The sequence below is a fragment of the Mesoplodon bidens genome, assembly GCF_964165515.1.
Source record: "Mesoplodon bidens genome assembly, chromosome: 5".
Taxonomy (NCBI): Eukaryota; Metazoa; Chordata; class Mammalia; order Artiodactyla; family Ziphiidae; genus Mesoplodon; species Mesoplodon bidens.
The window spans coordinates 4224800-4242732 of record NC_138161.1 but is presented as its reverse complement, the minus strand read 5'-3'; the positions used below and the strand labels follow the sequence as shown (position 1 = coordinate 4242732).

The following is a 17933-nucleotide window of genomic DNA, read 5'->3' as shown; positions in this document are numbered from 1 at the left end:
CTTTCTTCCTTAATGTTTTATCCTGCTTATTGCATGTAACACATGTATCATAGCACTTATAGGACTCCATCCTAAGGAAACAGAACTCAGTGTGGCCTATTGTTTACATGCAAAGACATTCATCTCAGTGTTACTTTAAAAGCAGAAGATTGGAAATAACCCAGAGTCCCGTAATAGGGAAGATAGTAAGTCAGTTTTGGTAATCCATGCCATGGACTGTCAGGCAATTATTAAAAATGAGGTTTGCTGAGATAGAAAATATTCCTGACCCAAAGAAGTGGGATGGAAGCTGGACTCACATTTGTGTATAAAACGTGATCTTAGCTGCATTGCAGTCTGCCTTTCAAAAGGCTGGAAAGGAATACACCAACATGCAAACACTTACATCTGGGAGGTGGCCTCACGGGGGGATTTTATGTTCTTTGCTAAGCTGTCCTGGTTTTTATCCATTTTCTGCAGTAAAGCCGCATTATGGTTCATAAGGTAAGTAATTGAGCTTAGAGATGAAAGCAAGTGTGTGCCGGGGTCCCTCTGCCTGATACCAGGGTCCAGGTGGGGCCCATTGGTCTCCTGGTCTCCAGGGAGCTGAGGGGTTGCTGAGCTGCCTGCACCCTCCTCCCCACCCCCCATCCGCCCCCATCATCCTCCTTCCAGAACAGCCCCTGCAGACTTCCTGCCACCCGCTTCCCACCCCCATCCCCGGCAGAAAATCGGGGTACCGCCCTGTCTCCCGAATCCTGCAGAACTGGCCATCTTTGCTATCATTTGATAATTTTAACCTTGGTTCCCGAGATGCAGGCTGCCTGTAAACAGTGGGCAGAGCCGCGATGCTCAAGCCTCCTGTGAGGTTTCCTGTCTTGTTTCCTAAACGCTGCAGATTACGATGAGTGTGACAGCGGGGAGGACGACTGCGCCCCGGGCTCCTCCTGCCGCAACAGCCTGGGGTCCTTCACCTGCAGCTGCGAGGGAGGCACCCCCGACCTCCCCGTGGAATATTCTGGAAGACCCTGCGAAGGTAATAGTCTCAGGATCCCTTGTCTGGAATACGCTCAGATAGTCTGTTCTTTGAAGGACATTCATCTCCAAAGTGCGTCTTTTCTAAACGAGATTGGCATAATTTTATGTCTTGGGCAAGTTTCCGTGTGTGTGCACATGTGCAAGCATGCGCATGTGCACACATGCATGTGTGTACACGTGTGTGCAGTGTGCGCAATACATGTGTGTACACACGCGCAATGCATACGTACCCACGTGCATGTGTGCGCACGGGTGCAATGCCTATGTGCACAATGCATGTGTGTACACACGAGTGCACCGTGCATGTGTGCACACATGTGTGTGTGTGTACACGTGTGCACATGCCTGTGCCTCCACATCCCTCCAGCCTTCTGGGTGGCGCCTCATCTCCGAGTGCTTCTTCTGATGCCCTTGATGAGAAAATACACACATCAACTCAGGTGCGTCCTCTCAGATGCTAAAAGATGATCTTGCAAAACATACAGCCTGTGTGACAAATGACACATGACATGGAAGCGTTTCTACTCAGACCCACTGTCCACGCAGCACTTTTCCCATTAAATGGGGCCTTCGTGGATTCACTGTTGACCCTGAGATGGCCCCTGCCATCCAGAGATCTGCGGTCAAGTAGAGGAGACATGTTTATAGGAGTGAACACAGTGTCTGAAGGAATATAGAATATGCTCTACTTGAGGCAGAAGCAGGAGGCCCCGAGGAGACTAAGTTGTTTCAGTCCTGTGAGTGTAGTCAGGAAGGCTTCCTGGAAGAGGTGTCTTCGAGCTAGTCTTAAAGGATGGCTCAGACGGCACCAGCAGAGGGGGCTGCGGCGGGGCAGGGTGTGGTGGGTGGGTGCAACAGTAAGAACAGAGCTGTTGAAGGCGGGCGTGGTCCAGGCACGCAGCGTGGGCTGGCTGCAGCGTGGTGCCTACAGGAGATGGGTGGGGGGGGGAGCACCCCGCCCAGCGAGGCCGGGTGAGGCCAGCTGAGAAGGCTGTGAACGCCATGAGCAGGGCTTTGGACTGCAGCCTGGGGCCGGGGAGCCAGGTGAGCAGCACCTTGAGATGAGAGGGCAGGTGCCAGGGCAGCAGGCGGCAGAGCCGGGCTATAGAGGAAGCTCCGGGAGGGCTGAGGCATGTTCTGGGTCTGCCCTCCGAGGATGGTGGATGCTCGTACAGAGCCTCGTGTTCTTCTAGAGGTCGAAACCCAGCGTGCTTTAGGGAAGCAGGAAGCTGGAGTAGGAACAAGGGATGCAAGGATCCAGAGAGTAAACTTCATTAGCCCACATTAGAGATAAGACTCAGGGGCCCCCAGGGGGATGGCTGATCCCAAGCCCATGGGTTCAGCACATGCCCAGTGTCAGCCTGGGAGAGTCTGGGAGGGCAGGGGTCCCCTCAGTTCCCCAGTCACGGGGGCCACGGTGAACCAGGGCAGGCCCAGCTGCCTGGCCTGGCAGGAACAGGCAACACGCACGTGTGTGGCTCTGCTGGCATGTGCGACCCCGGGGTGCACTGCTGCAGGGTGCGGAGTGGTCCGTCTGATGTCTGCCCCCTGCCCCGCCCCCACCCTGTACCACATCGCTGGCCATGGCTGTCCCGAAGCACAGACCCACACTATGCCTTTGTCTCCTCGTGTCTTGCAGGCGACTCTCCTGGCAACACACCCCAGGCCCCCCGCCCAGAGCAGCCCCCTACCCCAGCAGGACCTGGGGCTGCCTCTGTGCAGGGTGCCCGCCCAGCCCCCCAGGGCCTGTCCCCGCGGCTGAACCTGACCGGGGCCGTCAGGGTGCTCTGTGAGATCGAGAAGGTGGCCATCGCCATCCAGAAGCGCTTCCTGCAGCAGGAGTCCATCCCTGAATCCTCCCTGTACCTGGGACACCCGTCCTGCAATGTCAGCGACCACAACAGCACACACGTGATCCTGGTGGCCGCGTGGGGCGAGTGCGGAACCGTCGTGCAGAGCGTGAGGCCGGGCTCAGACCCACCATGAGGCGCGGGGAGGGGGCTCCGGGAGTCTGGATCTCAATCTGGGGAGGGTCCGCATGTGGCCTGCGGGGCCGGGAAGACCCTCCACCCTGAGGCCTCCGACTCTAAGTACAGGAGGACCCAGCCAAGGGTTAGAATAGGACAGAGCTCTCACCAGGGACAAGGCTGCACCCTGGTGCAGGGATTCTGGTGGAAAGTCAGGGTTTACAAAAGCCTCCCAGTGATTTTGATGCCCAGGCGGGATGGAGAGCCAGTGGGGGAGGAGAAAGGGCAGGAAAGCCGGGAGCCTGTGAGTGAACGTGTGTGCCTGTGTACACGTGTGCATGTGTATGAAAACATGTTCGTGTGCATGTGCGTAGGTGAGTGAGCGTGTGTGTGTGTGTGTGTGTTTGTGCAGAATGTGTGAATGGTTGTGTGTGTCTGTGCATTGGTGGGGATGCCTCCCCGAGTGCTGGGGTGAGTCTGGGCTGGGGGTCCTGGGTCCATGTCAGCATCTCTGGTTTGCAGCGTCCATCACGTGGTGGGTGGATGGCTCCAGGTCCTGCGTCTTCAAATGCTGCCTCTAGGCCACAGTGACGCTCCTGCACCCCTCACCCCCCACCCTTCCCGCTCCCCACGCTTGGCCACTGCTTTCAAGGCCACGCCAGGCAGACGGGCAGCACCTTCCATGGGTTCAGCCAGCGCCGGGCACGGGGGGAGAGGAAGCAGCATCGGGCGGTGTCATCCCTGGAGAGACGCGAGGTCCTGGCACAGGAGGTGCCATCACCCAGTAGAGCATGGTGGGGCTGGGCTTCCTGGGCCCGGGGGTGGTGGGAGGGGCCTTCTGGAAGGAGGCTAAAGTGGTCCCAAGGGGTGTACGGGGTGTGCACCACGACCCCAGGGGGCAAGTGCAGATAGCTGGAAGAGGGAGGCCAGACATGGGGGAGGATTTACAAGGTGGAGGGTGTGTCAGTGGCTCTGGCCAGTGGGACGGCTGGGCCCTGGGTGGGACGGCGGCCCGAAGGGGAACGGTCTCCTGTGGGAGGTGGGCTGGGGGAGGGTCTCAGCAGGGGCCCGGCCATGGCACTGTGGGGAAGGTGGTCCTCAGGGATGCTGTGCTGCTGGGCTGGGCGGGGGTGGGGCTGAGGGTCTTCGGCTTTGCTTCCTAGCACAGGGGTGGAGAGGGAACCGGGCCTTGAGGACCCCAAGGACCTGCTGGCTGGGTGTCTAGCCCCCCCAGGCCAGGTGTTGTCACCCACGTTTAACCAGTGGGACCTGGAGGCTCACCAAGGTCTATGGGGGTGGCGGTCAAGGTCAAGGTCTCCTGGCCTCCGAGGACCAGCCCTGAGGCCTCTGTGACTCTGCCTCTCCAGGGACCTCGATGGCACGGGGTGGGCAAGGGACCCTCACCCTCACAGGCTCCGGCTGGAGCCCTGGGAGAGCTCCCTCATGGGGCAGGTGAGCCCAGGCACTGGATGGGCTAGGCTTGCTGATGACCCCAGGTCAAGGGCACAGGGAGGCGACATCGTGGGCTGAAAGGCTCAGAGTTGGCGTGGGCTTCAGTAGGAAGGGCCCTGGGGAGGGGAGGCAGGGGACACAGGGCATGGGGGCAAAGGCAGCTCCAAGGTACCAGCCTGCCTGGAGGCCAGACCCAGGGCGAGGGCTGGCCAGGCAGCTGGAAGACCACGCGCACCTGTGGGCCCGGCTGGCCGCCCTCAGGCATGATTCCACCTTCCCCTTGACGGGAGTGGAGTGGCCCTCAGACCCACACACAGGGCCGCTGGGTTGATGGACGAACTGGGATGTTTCCAGTGACCACAGCCTTCGTCAGTCCCCCTCCAACCCCTCCAGCCAGCACAGCTGAAAAATAACCAGGGTTTGACTTCTCTTTCTTAAAGATTCCTAAGACTCTCACCTGGAGGTGAGCGCACGGAGAGGGGGCAAGCAGCCATGGTGGGGGGTGCGGAGTGCGGGGGGGCCGCAGCTTCTGGGCGACTTCAGTTCTGAGCCAGAGTCTGCACACAGGCTGGTGGGGGGCGGGCTCAGGTGTGAGCAGAGCTGCCGCTGTGGTTCTCAAGGCCACGTTGGTGCAGGACCTACAGACCTCAAGTGAAAGATGCTAGAAAATAAGACACTCTTGCCCGCAGTGCTCAGGTGCGATGGGCTGGCCAGGCTGCCCTCGGGGGAGTCAGCACCTCCTACACGGAGGCACAGACACAAGGCTGCAGGCGTCGGCTCTCCCACTTGCTTGTTTTTCCGAGCTAGACAAACACCTGGTTTAGCAATTAAATTCAGTAAAATTCAGGGTCCTTTCAGAGCAGAGGGCAATTCATCTCTTATGAGTCATCCAGGCCCTGGAAACCACAGGAGCTCTTCTGTGTTTTGAAATTTGTCAAAAACTAAGATTCCCCCTGGAGACTTACTTATACAAATACAACAGATTCTGTACGGTCAGCGGGTTCTTCCTCCTTTTGGCGGGGAAGGGGGTTAAATTTTATTGACCTCCTTGTTTTTTAAAAAAGTTAAATTTAAGGTCTCATCTCTCAGTTTAATGTACTATATACATCAAACTATGTTTCATGCTATCTATATTTACGTTAAATTTAAGGTCTCACCTCTCAGTTTGATATACCATATTCAGATGGTTTAGAGTATGACTAGCAAGAGAGAAATTAGCCCGTGCCCCAGAGATTCACGAAGTACATAATCATCTTCATAAATACGTGTAAAATTCTTGTGAAGATAGCAGGGGACTGTCCGGGTTTTCTGAGGCATTTTTCAAAGTGAGTCAAGGCACCTAATGTCCACCACTGTGAGGGCACATGTTCTAAACTTGGTGCCTCTGATGCAGCCCATCCGAGATGTGGCTTCATGGCTATTGTAAAACTAAATGTGCTGAATGAGGGTCTGCTTCTGAGCTGAAGAAACCACAGGACCTATAAACATCATGCAGATAATTAAAAATATGAGCTACGAACACATGCACTTTATTTTAAAAAGCAAACAAAAATAGTGTCAATTCAAAAGTGTTTAAAGGTTTCCATTTTGGATCGTTCAATTAAGAACCTATACACCTTTGTTCCCAGAAGCTAATGCATCAGGAGTCTCTACCAAGGAAAATGAATTCTAAAAATTATCATGACTTTCAATCATTCTAATTTCAGCATTTGTATAAAAACTTAGAGAGACTAATAATATCCAAGAGCTAAAGATTCTTTTTTAAAAAGTTTTTATTCCAGTTTTATTGAGATGTAATTGACATACAGACTGTGTAAGTTTCAGGTGTACAGCATGATGATTTGACTTACATACATCATGAAATGATTATTACAGTTTAAATGAACATCGTCGTCTCATATAGATACAAAACTAAAGAAATAGAAAAAAAATTTTTCCTTGGGGTAAGAACTCTGAGGATTTACCCTCTTCACCACTTTCATATATAAAGTACAGCAGTGCTAATTATATTTATCATGTTGTACATGACATCCCTAGAACTTCTTTATCTTATAACTGGAAGTTTGTACCTTTTGACCACCTTCATCTAATTGCCCTCCCTCACTCCCTCCTCTGGTGACCACAAATCTGACCTCTTTTTCTGTGGGTTTGTTTGTTTGTTTCTGAAGTATAATTGACCTGCAACACTGTGTTAGTTCCTGTTACACAACATAGTGATTCATGTTTCTATGCATTTCGAAATGATCACCATGATAAGTCTAGCTCCGATATATCACCATACAAAGATATTACATGATTATTGACTATATTCCCCACACTGTACATTTCATACCCATGACTCATTTATTTTGTAACTAGAAGGTTTTACCTCTTAATCTCCCTCACCTATTTCTCTCATCCTCCCCCCCTTCCCTCTGGCAACCACCTGTTCTCTGTATCTATAACTGTTTCAGTTTTGTTATGTTTGTTCATTTGTTTTGTTTTTTTAGATTCCACATATAAGGGGTAACATACAGTATTTGTCTTTTTCTGTCTGACTTATTTCACTTAGCATAATACCCTCTAGGTCCATCCATGTTGCTACAAATGGCAAGATTTCATTCTTTTTTATGGCTGAGTAGTATTCCATTATATATATATGTATAAATATGTATATATATATGTATAAATATGTATATATTTCAGATGCTTTGCCCATTTTTTAATTGGGTTGTTTGTTTTTTGATGTTGAGTTATATGTGTTCTTTGTATGTTTTGGATATTAATCCCTTATCAGGTATATTATTTGCAAATATCTTCTCCCATTCAGTAGGTGGCCTTTTTGTTTTGTTGATAGTTTCCTTCATTGTGCAAGTTTTAGTTTATGTAGTACCATTTGTTTATTTTTGCTTTTGTTTCCCTTGCCTGAGGAGACATATCAAAAAAATATTACTAAGACTGATGTCAAAGAGCATACTGCCTATATTTTCTTCTAGATGTTTTATGGTTTCAGGTCTTACATTTAAGTCTTTAATCCATTTTGAATTTATTTTTGTGCATGGTGTGAGAGAGAAGTCCAGTTTGATTCTTTTGCATGTAGCTGTCCAGTTTTCCCAACACCATTAATTGGAGAAGCTGACTTTTCCCTATTGTATATTTTTGCCTCCTTTCTTGTAGATTAATTGTCCATATAAGTGTAGGTTGATTCCTGGGCTCTCTGTTCTGTTCCATTGATCTGTGTGTCTGTTTTGTGCCAGTACCATGCCATTTTGATTACTGTAGCTTTGTAGTATAGTCTAAAGCCAGGAAGTGTGATACTTCCAGCTTTGTTCTTCTTTCTAAAGATTGTTTTGGCTATTTGGGGTCTTTTGTGTTTCCATACCAATTTTAGAATTTTTTTGTTCTAGTTCTGTGGAAAATGCCATTGGTATTTTGATAAGGATTGCACTGAATCTGTAGATTGCCCTGGGTAGCATGGTCATTTTAACTATATTAATTCTTCCAATCCATTAATACAGAATATCTGTCCATCTATTTGTGTTGTCTTCAGTTTCTTTCATCAGTGTTTTACAATTTTCTGAGTACAAGTCTTTTTACCTCTTTAGTTAGATTTATTCCTAGGTATTTTATTTTTTTGATATGATTGTAAATGAGATTCTTTTCTCTTTCTGATAGTTGGTTGTTACTGTACAGAAATGCAACAGATTTCTATATATTAATTTTGTTTCTGCAACTTTACCAAATTCATTGATGAGTTTTTTTGGTGGTGTCTTTAGGATTTTCTATGTATGGTATCATGTCATCTTCAAACAGTGACAGTTTTTTTGTTTTTTTGTTTTAATGAGAGCCCTGGGTCACACAGCTGTCTTCTTGCTATAACCTCACATGGCAGAAGGGACAAGGGAGTTCTCTGGGGTCTCTTTTGTAAGGGCACTAATCACCCCCAAAGGCCCTACCTCCAAATACTATCACACTGGGGCTTAGGTTTCAACAGACAGGTTTTATGGGGACACAAACATTGGGTCAACCCAGCAGGAAGCTCGCAGGACAAAACAGCCATTCCTTTATATGTCCTCATCCTTTTAGCCCTGAAGCAGGCTGCCCTGGGAAGGGCATGATCTCAGGTGAGGCTGACCTTGAAGAAGCTGACAGTTGGAGACCATCTGCTGACCGCATTGCTCACAGCTGGGCAGCAAGTCTTTCCTTGAACAGGGATCTGAATGGGATATCTCTGTGTCTACCAGAGTCTACCTCTCGAACAGTGACAGTTTTACTTCTTTCTTTCCAATTTGGATTCCTTTTATTTCTTTTTCTTTTCTGATTGCCGTGGCTGGGACTTCTAATACTATGTTGAATAAGAGTGGTGACAGTGAGCATCCTTGTCTTATTCCTGACCTTAGAGGAAATGCTTTTAGCTTTTCACCATTGAGTAAGATGTTCAAGAGCCATGGACTCTTTGATGTAAACAACTTTATCAGTTTGTCCAGGTCTGTTTAATATGCACACAAGGAAAATGCACTTGTTCTATAATTTCTTAAAAAACAGCAAGTAAGGAGTAGATGCAGTAGCTGTAGAAGGAAAGAGAATCAGAAAGTCCTTCTGCTCAGGGACTTTCAGATCATTGGAGAGCAGACAGTTCCCTTCCTGCTCCTCCAAGCTTTGCCCTACAGACAACGTTTTGTTCTCAGACCCACTCATGTCAAGGCTTATTTGGCCATTAGATTTCTCATCTGTCAGATGCACAGGTTCCATTAGCATTGTTAGTGTCAAAGTGTCTATTTTCAACAAATGCTCTACTGGCAACCTTATCAGGATTAGACCCTTTGTCATATAGCTCATACTCTGCTTTGCTCTTTCATCCTCCAAGAAGTCCAGTAACTTCTACTTCACTTGGCTGTGTATTTCTACAAACTCCAATCCACACTTCTTTACTGGCATAATTTTCAACCATGCCTCTTGTTTCCTCTTCATTCAATGGCTCTGATTTACCTATTTCACACAAAACTCCCCTTGTCTAGTTCTAAACTGTTAAGGCCAGCGACTTCAGCAGAAGCAGGGCAATGCCCACTACCAGTCGTTATGCATAGTAAGCATTACAACCGCAGGTCATCTAGGCTGTCCTTGACTGGCCCTGTGCCCTGTTCTTCTAGTGACACTTTTGGAGATGTCAGTAAGGGGTGTTGATCTTGGAGAGGCCACCACCATGACAATCAAACTCCAAGCCACTAGCAAGTAAAGCACTTCAAATGGATAGTTACAACTTCAGGCATTTTGTCAAACAAAATGTTTAGCTTCAGTATAATGGTGGCAATTTTCACAGACATTTTAATCTCTTCCTACAATGCTCTCCGCTGAATCAAATGACGAAATTGCCCATCCCAGGGTCTTCATCACTATTTTTGGCTCTGGAGACATTTTGGAGCTCTCTTTGATGTTGGCAAGCCCATCTTCTTGTACTGGTATACAACTTCCTGAAAATCTTCTCTTTTTCCTGATAAGCGTTCACATTCTGAGTAACCGGTCCTGCATACCAGCTGACCTTGGCACCATCTCTCTATCATGAAACTGATTAGCTCTGCACTTGTTTTTAATGGCCTTGACCTCATTAACACTAACGGGCATCCCAATTCTCCCTGGAGACTTGTGTCCACAGGCATGAGCTGTGTTATCATTTCACACCCCTGAGTCCTCTTCCAGACCACATTCATTTTCTTTAGGTTGCCCTCTGGACCCTTGGTTCTGTGTTAGTCTCCCTAGAATTAGAAAGAACGCAGTTTGATTAGTCGCAGACTTTAACCAATTTATTTTAACTCGATTTCTTTGGTGAGGGCTTGCTCTCTAATTTTCAGAAGTGTACTTGGGGATTATTTGGGGAAGAATCTAATCTATTGTTTGGGGTATCATCTGATCTAGTTTGTCTCTGGTTCTCTTTTAATGAAGAAAGCGGGTACGGGAAATAGGCTAAACCAGATGTCACGATGTTATGTTCTCTTTTGCAATTTATACTGGGAAAAAGTTGTCAAGGTTTTCATATTTGGGGGGATAAGCTTTAAACAACCCCTGCACCCAGAACTGTGGTCCGTAGACATTTTGGGGGCCTGCTGGGGCCCGAGAGCTCACTCATTTCCTGTCTGTGTTCAGAACATGACCACTACGGTGGTGAGGACCACACTGAGGAATGACCTGTCCCCAGAGGGCATCATCCATCACCTGAAGATCCTGAGCCCCATCCACTGTGCCTTCCAGAATGACCTCCTGACGTCATCAGGCTACACCCCGGAGTGGGGGTAAGTGCAGAGGTCTCTCCCCAATTCCCTGCAGCTCACGTTCCTCCCAGCACCATCACTTGGGGGTTTCTTTAGGGTTTTAATCACTTGAGGACCTTTCTGAGAGACTGAACATACACAAGGCAGTGGCCAAGACTTGATTAATAACTGCCAGCTTCCCTAGATTTGTCCCCATTTCCAGTTTAGAACCAACCAGGGAAAGCCAGATCTGTTCCCCTAGCCAGTCACATAGGACGCCCCCTTCAGGGCACACCTCTCTCCCCCTTTCCCCAGTGAAGCTCACCCCTCCTCTGCCTGCCTTTGAGTCTCCACCAAACTCTAGTGACGGGGGCTGACCCCAGCTCTAGCCAGCTCAAAAAAAAATAGCCTTTCTTTTCTTGTTCTCATTTGGGTGGTCTTCTTTTAATTCCATCTTTCTTTGGAGTATTTTGGGGAGAAATGGGAACAGGAGGGTCCCAGAAGCAGACCCCACACACACAAATGGTCCCTCTTGCAGGGTTTACACCGTCATCGAGGACCTCCATGGTGCTGGAAGTTTTGTCACTGAAATGCAGTTATTTATTGGAGACTCTCCTATTCCTCAAAATTATACGGTGTCTGCCAGTGATGACGTCAAGATTGAAGTAGGGCTCTATAAACAGAAAAGCAACCTCAAGGTGGTCCTGACAGAGTGCTGGGCAACACCATCCAGCAATGCCAGGGACCCGGTCATGTTTGGCTTCATTAACAACAGGTAGGGGCTCAGGGGGCACTGGGCACCCACCCTCTCTGTGTAGCCTTCTTTGGACCCTCTGAATTTCCAGACATGCATGCTTGCAGACGCGGGTTTTAGGTGGTGCCCTCAGGAGACCCTCCCCTTGGGAAATGGAGACCTAGCCATCCTTGCCTTCTTGGAGCCTAGTGGGGATGCTCCGTGTGCACTCAGGTGCACGGTAAGGAAACTCACCTGGGAACAAGGACAGGAGGGCCAGTTTAGAACTAATGAGTCACTTTCTCTCTTCCCAGCTGCCCTATCCCCAATACACACACGAATGTGATTGAGAACGGGAACTCCAACAAGGCCCAGTTCAAGCTGAAAATCTTTTCCTTCATCAACAACTCCATAGTCTATCTGCACTGCAAACTCCGCATCTGCATGGAATCCCCTGGAACCACGTGCAAAATAGTAGGTGTTTTGCTGTTCTAAACCTCTGGACTCGTCCTCTTTGTTATGAGGAGGGTTGCTCTGTGATCAGAAGCCCAGGGCCTGGACATTTCTGGGGCCAGACTTCGGGGAGGAGGTGCTGGGCCCTGCAGACTTGGCCCTTAAAAGATATGAAATGAGGTTTTAATGGTGGGCAGTCCTGGGTGGAGGACCAGTGTCGCTGGGTGGCTAACTTGAGTTCTTCCTTAGACCATACCATTCCACTGGCCATCACATCAGACCTTCCTTGTCATGGTGCTGTAATGCTTCTCCTTCCAGGTGATCGAATGCATATTTAGGTGTACAAATGTTACTTTAATTTGAAATTACTTTTAGCAAGTCGGTGGCACACTGCTGAATCCTAGCCACTAGGTTATTTAATCAGGTTTTTGTTCCTTCCCGTTCAGCACTTATGCTGGGATTATGAATAATTTTACAGTCTCCTTTCCTCAGAACTTTGAATTTGAAATGTGCTTTGCAGTTCTGGGTTGGAGAGTTATTCTTCATCCACAGACGAGTATGTGAAGTGACTGTCATGTGTCACCTGTGGCTGGGGAAGGCATGGAGGGCTCTGTTGGCCTTTGGTTCAGCAACTGCATATTTCTTTCTCCTCTGGGGACACGTTTGTTCCTGTGTTCCTTACAAAACTTGGGCAATTTTCCTGGGTGATCAAGGCCAAACATCAGCCAGAATGCACAGCAGAAGAAATCCAGTGAGCCCTGATTTTGCTGTCACTTTTTCTCAAACAGTAGGTCTTCTGGAACAACAGCAGGAAAGGAACACAGACTCCTGGTGCCTGCCCGCTGAGGGGCTCCGAGCCTGTAGCAGCCCCTTAGAAACCCTAGGGTGTTAACGACCACGACAGCTTTGACAAGGAGCTGCTGGTTCTCAAATTCTCTACACTACGAGCTTCACGTATTTCTTTCCAAGCTCCTCTAGGATGAGTGCTGTATTGGTTTCCTGGAGCTGCTGTAACGACGTACCACAGGCTGGGCAGCTTAAATAACATAAATCTATCCTTGCACAGTCTGGAGGCTGGAAGTCCGAGATCGAAGTGTCGTCGGCTGGGCCGTTCCTTGTGAGGCTGTGGGAGAATCTGTTCCAGGTCCAGCTCCCTGACTGATCGAGGTCACCTTCTCCCTGTGTCTTCACATGTCTTCCCTCTGTGCACATCCGTGTCTGTGTTCAAATGTCCTCTTTTTGCAAGAACACAGTCATACTGGACCAGGGCCCACCCTACTGACCCCATCTGATCATAACGTCATCACCTGCAAAGACCCTATTTCCAAATAAGGTCACGTCCACAGGTGCTGAGGTTAGGATTGCAACATCTTTTGGGGGACACAATGCACCCCATAGCAGGTGTATGGTAGACAGATTCTATCATGTCGTTGAAACTTTTCATCAGGCCCAGGTGTTAAAAGGAGCAGGTGTCTGCCTCAGGCTGTGGAGAACAAAGGGCGACTCTGAGATGATGCCCCCAGGGGCCAAGGGGCCAGAGCTAGAAACTGGAGACAGCACAGGGGGCTACATCTTGCTTCCTCCAACCCTCCTGCTGCCCAGCCCTCCCCCATCCAGTTGGGCACCCCGCCTGCACAGCCCCGAGGCCCAGGCAGTCCAGCCTCCCCCTTCCTCCTTCTCCCCTGACCGAGCTCATCCACATGACTTGACGCTTCCAGCAGGAAAGAACATGTATGAGTCACAGTCTCAACCCTGAGAGTGCGTACATTTCTCATAAACATTGTTCAACTGATTTGTACTTGTTCTTTTAAAATTACAGAACTGCGATGACTTCCGGTCGCTGAGAAATGGTGAACCCTCTGCAACGCACCAGATGTCCTGGGGACCCCTGATTCGGTCCGAAGGTGCGTTGGTGACTCGGTTTAGACAACGAAACTTGGGTATTGATTCAGAAACTGCCAGCTGTCCCCAGATATCTGTCCTCTTCTCCTTCCATGGTAATGGAACCCCCAGTTTTTAGGGGACAGGTGGCTGCCAGGAATAAAAACTATAATTCCCAACTGACCTCACAGCAAGAGTGGCCGTATGAGTGAGCTCTGGCTAATGAGATGCAAAAGAGAGTGTCAAGTGACAACTTTTTTTTTTACACATCTTTATTGGAGTCTAATTGCTTTACAATGGAGTGTTAGTTTCTGCTGTATAACAAAGTGAATCAGCTATACATATACATATATCCTCATATCCCCTCCCTCTTGCGTCTCCCTCCCTCGCACCCTCCCTATCCCACCCCTCTAGGTGGTCACAAAGCACCGTGTGCCTGCCTTATAAACATCCGGTACCCACCCAGCTGCCTGACATTCAGGGGAGGCGGCTGCAGGCAGCCGCCATCTGGGACCATGAGCACCATGGAGGCGGGAGCCGGGCGCCCCAGGACACCATGGAGCAAAGCTGCAGGGCCAGGCCTGGGCTCTGACCTCCAATGTTTATGCCAGAAAGAAATAAGCTTCCATTTTCTTTGTCGCTGCTATTTTGGGTTTTTCTCTTCCTTACAGCTAAAGCTAATCCTAGTTGACTTTGCTTTTTTATTGTTTTTCTTCCTAATTTGGATGGCCTTCCTTACCTCTCTATTTTCCCATACAGGATCTTCTGGGTTTTGGATGCAGGGTGTAAACCGGGATGGGTGTGCTAACCAGGGCTTGGGAAGGGAGGTCTTCTTGGCCAGTGATATTCAACTGCTGGTTCTCATCCAAAGGATTTTTGAAATTTAAAAAAAGTCACAGGTCCCAGGCCATGCCCCAGGCCAACCAATTCAATGTCTCTGGAGCTGGATGCCAGGCCCTGGTGTTTGCACGGGTCCTCGGACGATCACTGGCCTGGGTCCTGGGACAATGTGCTTTTCCTATCCTCTTCATTGTCTTAAATGGCTGAGAACTGATTGATCTAATATGAAAGAGAATGTATGCATTCTTGCATTCTTATTTATAGAAACAGAACTTCTATTTATTCGTAGATATTACAGATAATGTCAAAACCAGAGTGGAAAAAGCACTGGGTTTGGGGTCAGGAGGGCTGTGTTTAAATATAGGCTCTCTTACTTCTGAGCTGTGTGGGCTTAGGAATATTCCTGAGTCTTCTGAGTCCCATGCATCCACCCATCATTCCTCCATCCATCCACTCATCTACCCACTTATTCATTATCTCCTCTAACTGCTGTATGTCAGGCACTGTGCTTTTTCTCTACATCATAGGAGTTATTACAACAGTCCTACATACCTGGCCAATAAGATTACAGTAAATAAAAATCCTCTGTGAGGCTAAAATTTGTGATGCTGGAGCTAGGTTGCCTGGAGACAAAACTTGGGTCTGACTTTGGGCATATGCTGCACTTGCCTCATTTCCCTCATCTACAAAATGGGGACAACAATAATGATGATGGTAATTCCTAATTCATACAGTGCCTTGTCCATAGAAATTACTGGTAAGTGTTATTTATTATCCTTCCTAACCGGTAGTGCACTTTACTAACACAACCATTGCAGAGAACACCAAACACAATAAGGGTACAGACGGCCAAGCTCAATAACAAGGATTATAATTACTCATTTTGTTCATCATTCTTTCTCATTGTATTATTAGCTTTTTGGCTTCATAACTGTGTCATACAAATATACAGAAAAATCATTTAGAAACATGGAATCTCTCAGCTGGTAGGCGGGTGATTACATTTTAATAGTGTGTAGTAACAGAAACACTGCTGGAGACACAGAGTGAGAAGAGGCTGGCAGGCAAGTAGCTCCGGGATTTTATCTCTGCCCCTCCCACCGGGCACCCATGACCCGTCCCTTGCTATTACATCACTTCCGCTCTGGGGATGAATGAGAACACTGGGAGACCTCAGGGAACACGTCCAAGCTCACACAGCTGTCACCTGGACACGCTGGGCCTCTCCCAGCAGTTCCAGGCTTTTCCTAACCCACCCACCCTTGGTCTCCAGGGGCCGCACTGGCTTCCTTTCCAGGAGTCAGTCCACCCCAACCGTCACACCACGGGTGTTAGTTTTCTGGGGCTAGTGACACAGGAAGCTAAGAACCACAAACTAGGTGGCTTGAAATAACAGAAACTACTCTCTCACAGTCTGGAGACCCAAGTCCAAGGTCATGGCGTGGGCGGGGCTGGTTCCTTCCAAAGTCCCTGAGGGAGAATCTGTACTAGGCCTCTCTCCCATCTTCTGGTGGTTCTGCTCTGGCAGCCTTGGCTTGTGGCTGCATCCCTCCAGCCTCTGCCTCTGTATCACATGGCTTGTCCTGAAGGTCTCTGTCTTCTTACAAGGACACCAGTCATTGAATTAGGGGCCTCTTCTGCTTCAGCATAACTTAACTAAAGGTGTCTGCAATGACCCTATTTCCAGATAAGGTCACATTCTCAGGCACTGGGGGTTAGGACCCAACATCCGTGTTTTGGAGGTATACACTTCAACACACAGCACTGTGTGCTGGCAATTTTAAGGCAGCATCCAACTGGTAATCGTTCCTGAATCTGTCCTGCCAACAGATCATACATCGGCACTGTAATCTTTGCACTTAATTTTTGGAAATCATCCATAGCCGTTTGCTTTATAGAGAACATCATTTCTCACTCACTAGAGTTTTTTGTGTGAAGAGGTAGAGAATGTTTGAGATTAATGTCCGTGGGAATCCTGAAATGTCCCAGTGGGAAGGGTCTGGAATAATTATTGAGGCAGCTCAGAAGTGAGGGGCCTGGGTGTCCCCAGAGAACAGCTGAGCTGGACCTCAGACCTCTGGAAGGACCTGGACCCTCTGGAAGGGGCCGGGGTTATATGTACCCTGCTCCTGGGTTCTTTGCGTGCCGGGAGGTCCTCCATCACTTTCCCTCACCGAGATGTGTCCCCTTCACAAAAGCAGCGATAAGTTAGTGTCTTTGCAAAAAGATTGATCATGTGCATCACCACTGTGATATCACAACAGCCCTGTGCGTGGTGCCGGCTGCACTTGCTATCCTGGGGGAGGACCGGTGTCTTTTATTTAAGCATCTCGTCCATCATGGACTGACAGGTGGTTACTATGTTTAAGGAAATACCCCCACTGATGGCGTAGGTCACGTTGCGACACAGGCTCCCTCTCTATTTGTAAGCATCTCTCCTGGACCAGTAACCGTTCCTAGACCATGGTAACCAGTGGACGGCACCGGCCTGTGGACCCTACTCAGAGCAGCTCTGAGTCAGTGGCCAGTTAAGAGTGCTTGGCTGCAGGGAACAGAAACCCAGCTAGAGAGGCAGCGACCAAACAGGTTCGGTTGTCTCTGTAGCTGCCAGTCTGGGGCTGGGGCTGGGCTTCACGGCGCCAACAAGGGGGCCTCTTCTACTTTTCTGCTCCAGCATCCCCAGGGCAGACAGCCCCCCTTGTGCTCACAAGTTGGTCCCCTACATGGGGCACAGGAGGATGGGGAAGGGTCCACTGTAGCACCCACTGGAGGATGGATTTAAGATCCATCCATGAAGGAGTTGTCAGGAAGCTGGTGCCCCAGAGTCTGGAGGCCTCAGGTTCCTTGGGAGGTTGCAGCTGCTCCAGCAACTGTTCCCAGTATCCCTATCCCAGTGTGGTCCTCCCTCTGGAGGAGGGGGTTGCCTGGTTCCAGCTGGCCCACCATCCAGGCAGTCGGGTGGGAGCCTCTTCTAGGCCATTGTTGAATCACTTTGGTGTCTGCACTCGTCTGAGCCATGACTGGGAGACCCGGAGCAGTGGCCACTTCCGGAAACAGCCCCAGAAATGGAAAACAGGATCTCGAGTGTCCCTTATCGTCCAGGAATGCTTTCCTACCCAGACCTTTCTGATAAGCTCCTGTGGCAAAATTGAGATAAAATTCACCTTATATAAAGTTAACTGTTTTAAAATAAATAATTGGGCGGAATTTAGCACATTCACCACCTTCTCTAGTTTCAAAACATTTTCATCACCCAAAGCAGCTCTGTGCCCACAGGAGGGAGTGACTCCCAGCCCTTCCCCTGTCCCTGAAACTACCTAGGTTGGCTTCCTGTCTCTGGTTTCCCTAGAAACAGGGTCACACGAC

At 49.1% G+C, this 17933-nt stretch overlaps 1 protein-coding gene across 1 annotated transcript in view; it reads left to right on the top strand.

Moving 5' to 3' along the window:
• The window catches only part of UMODL1 (uromodulin like 1), a gene marked incomplete at both ends in the record, with an annotated part of 61469 nt that overhangs the window by 42708 nt on the left and 828 nt on the right, over window positions 1-17933 (top strand). Inside the window, 6 exons of the mRNA XM_081234730.1 lie at window positions 878-1015; window positions 2657-2976; window positions 10557-10702; window positions 11199-11435; window positions 11708-11867; window positions 13666-13750. Coding sequence (XP_081090856.1) covers window positions 878-1015; window positions 2657-2976; window positions 10557-10702; window positions 11199-11435; window positions 11708-11867; window positions 13666-13750 — 1086 coding nt within the window. The remainder of the gene's footprint in view (window positions 1-877; window positions 1016-2656; window positions 2977-10556; window positions 10703-11198; window positions 11436-11707; window positions 11868-13665; window positions 13751-17933) is intronic.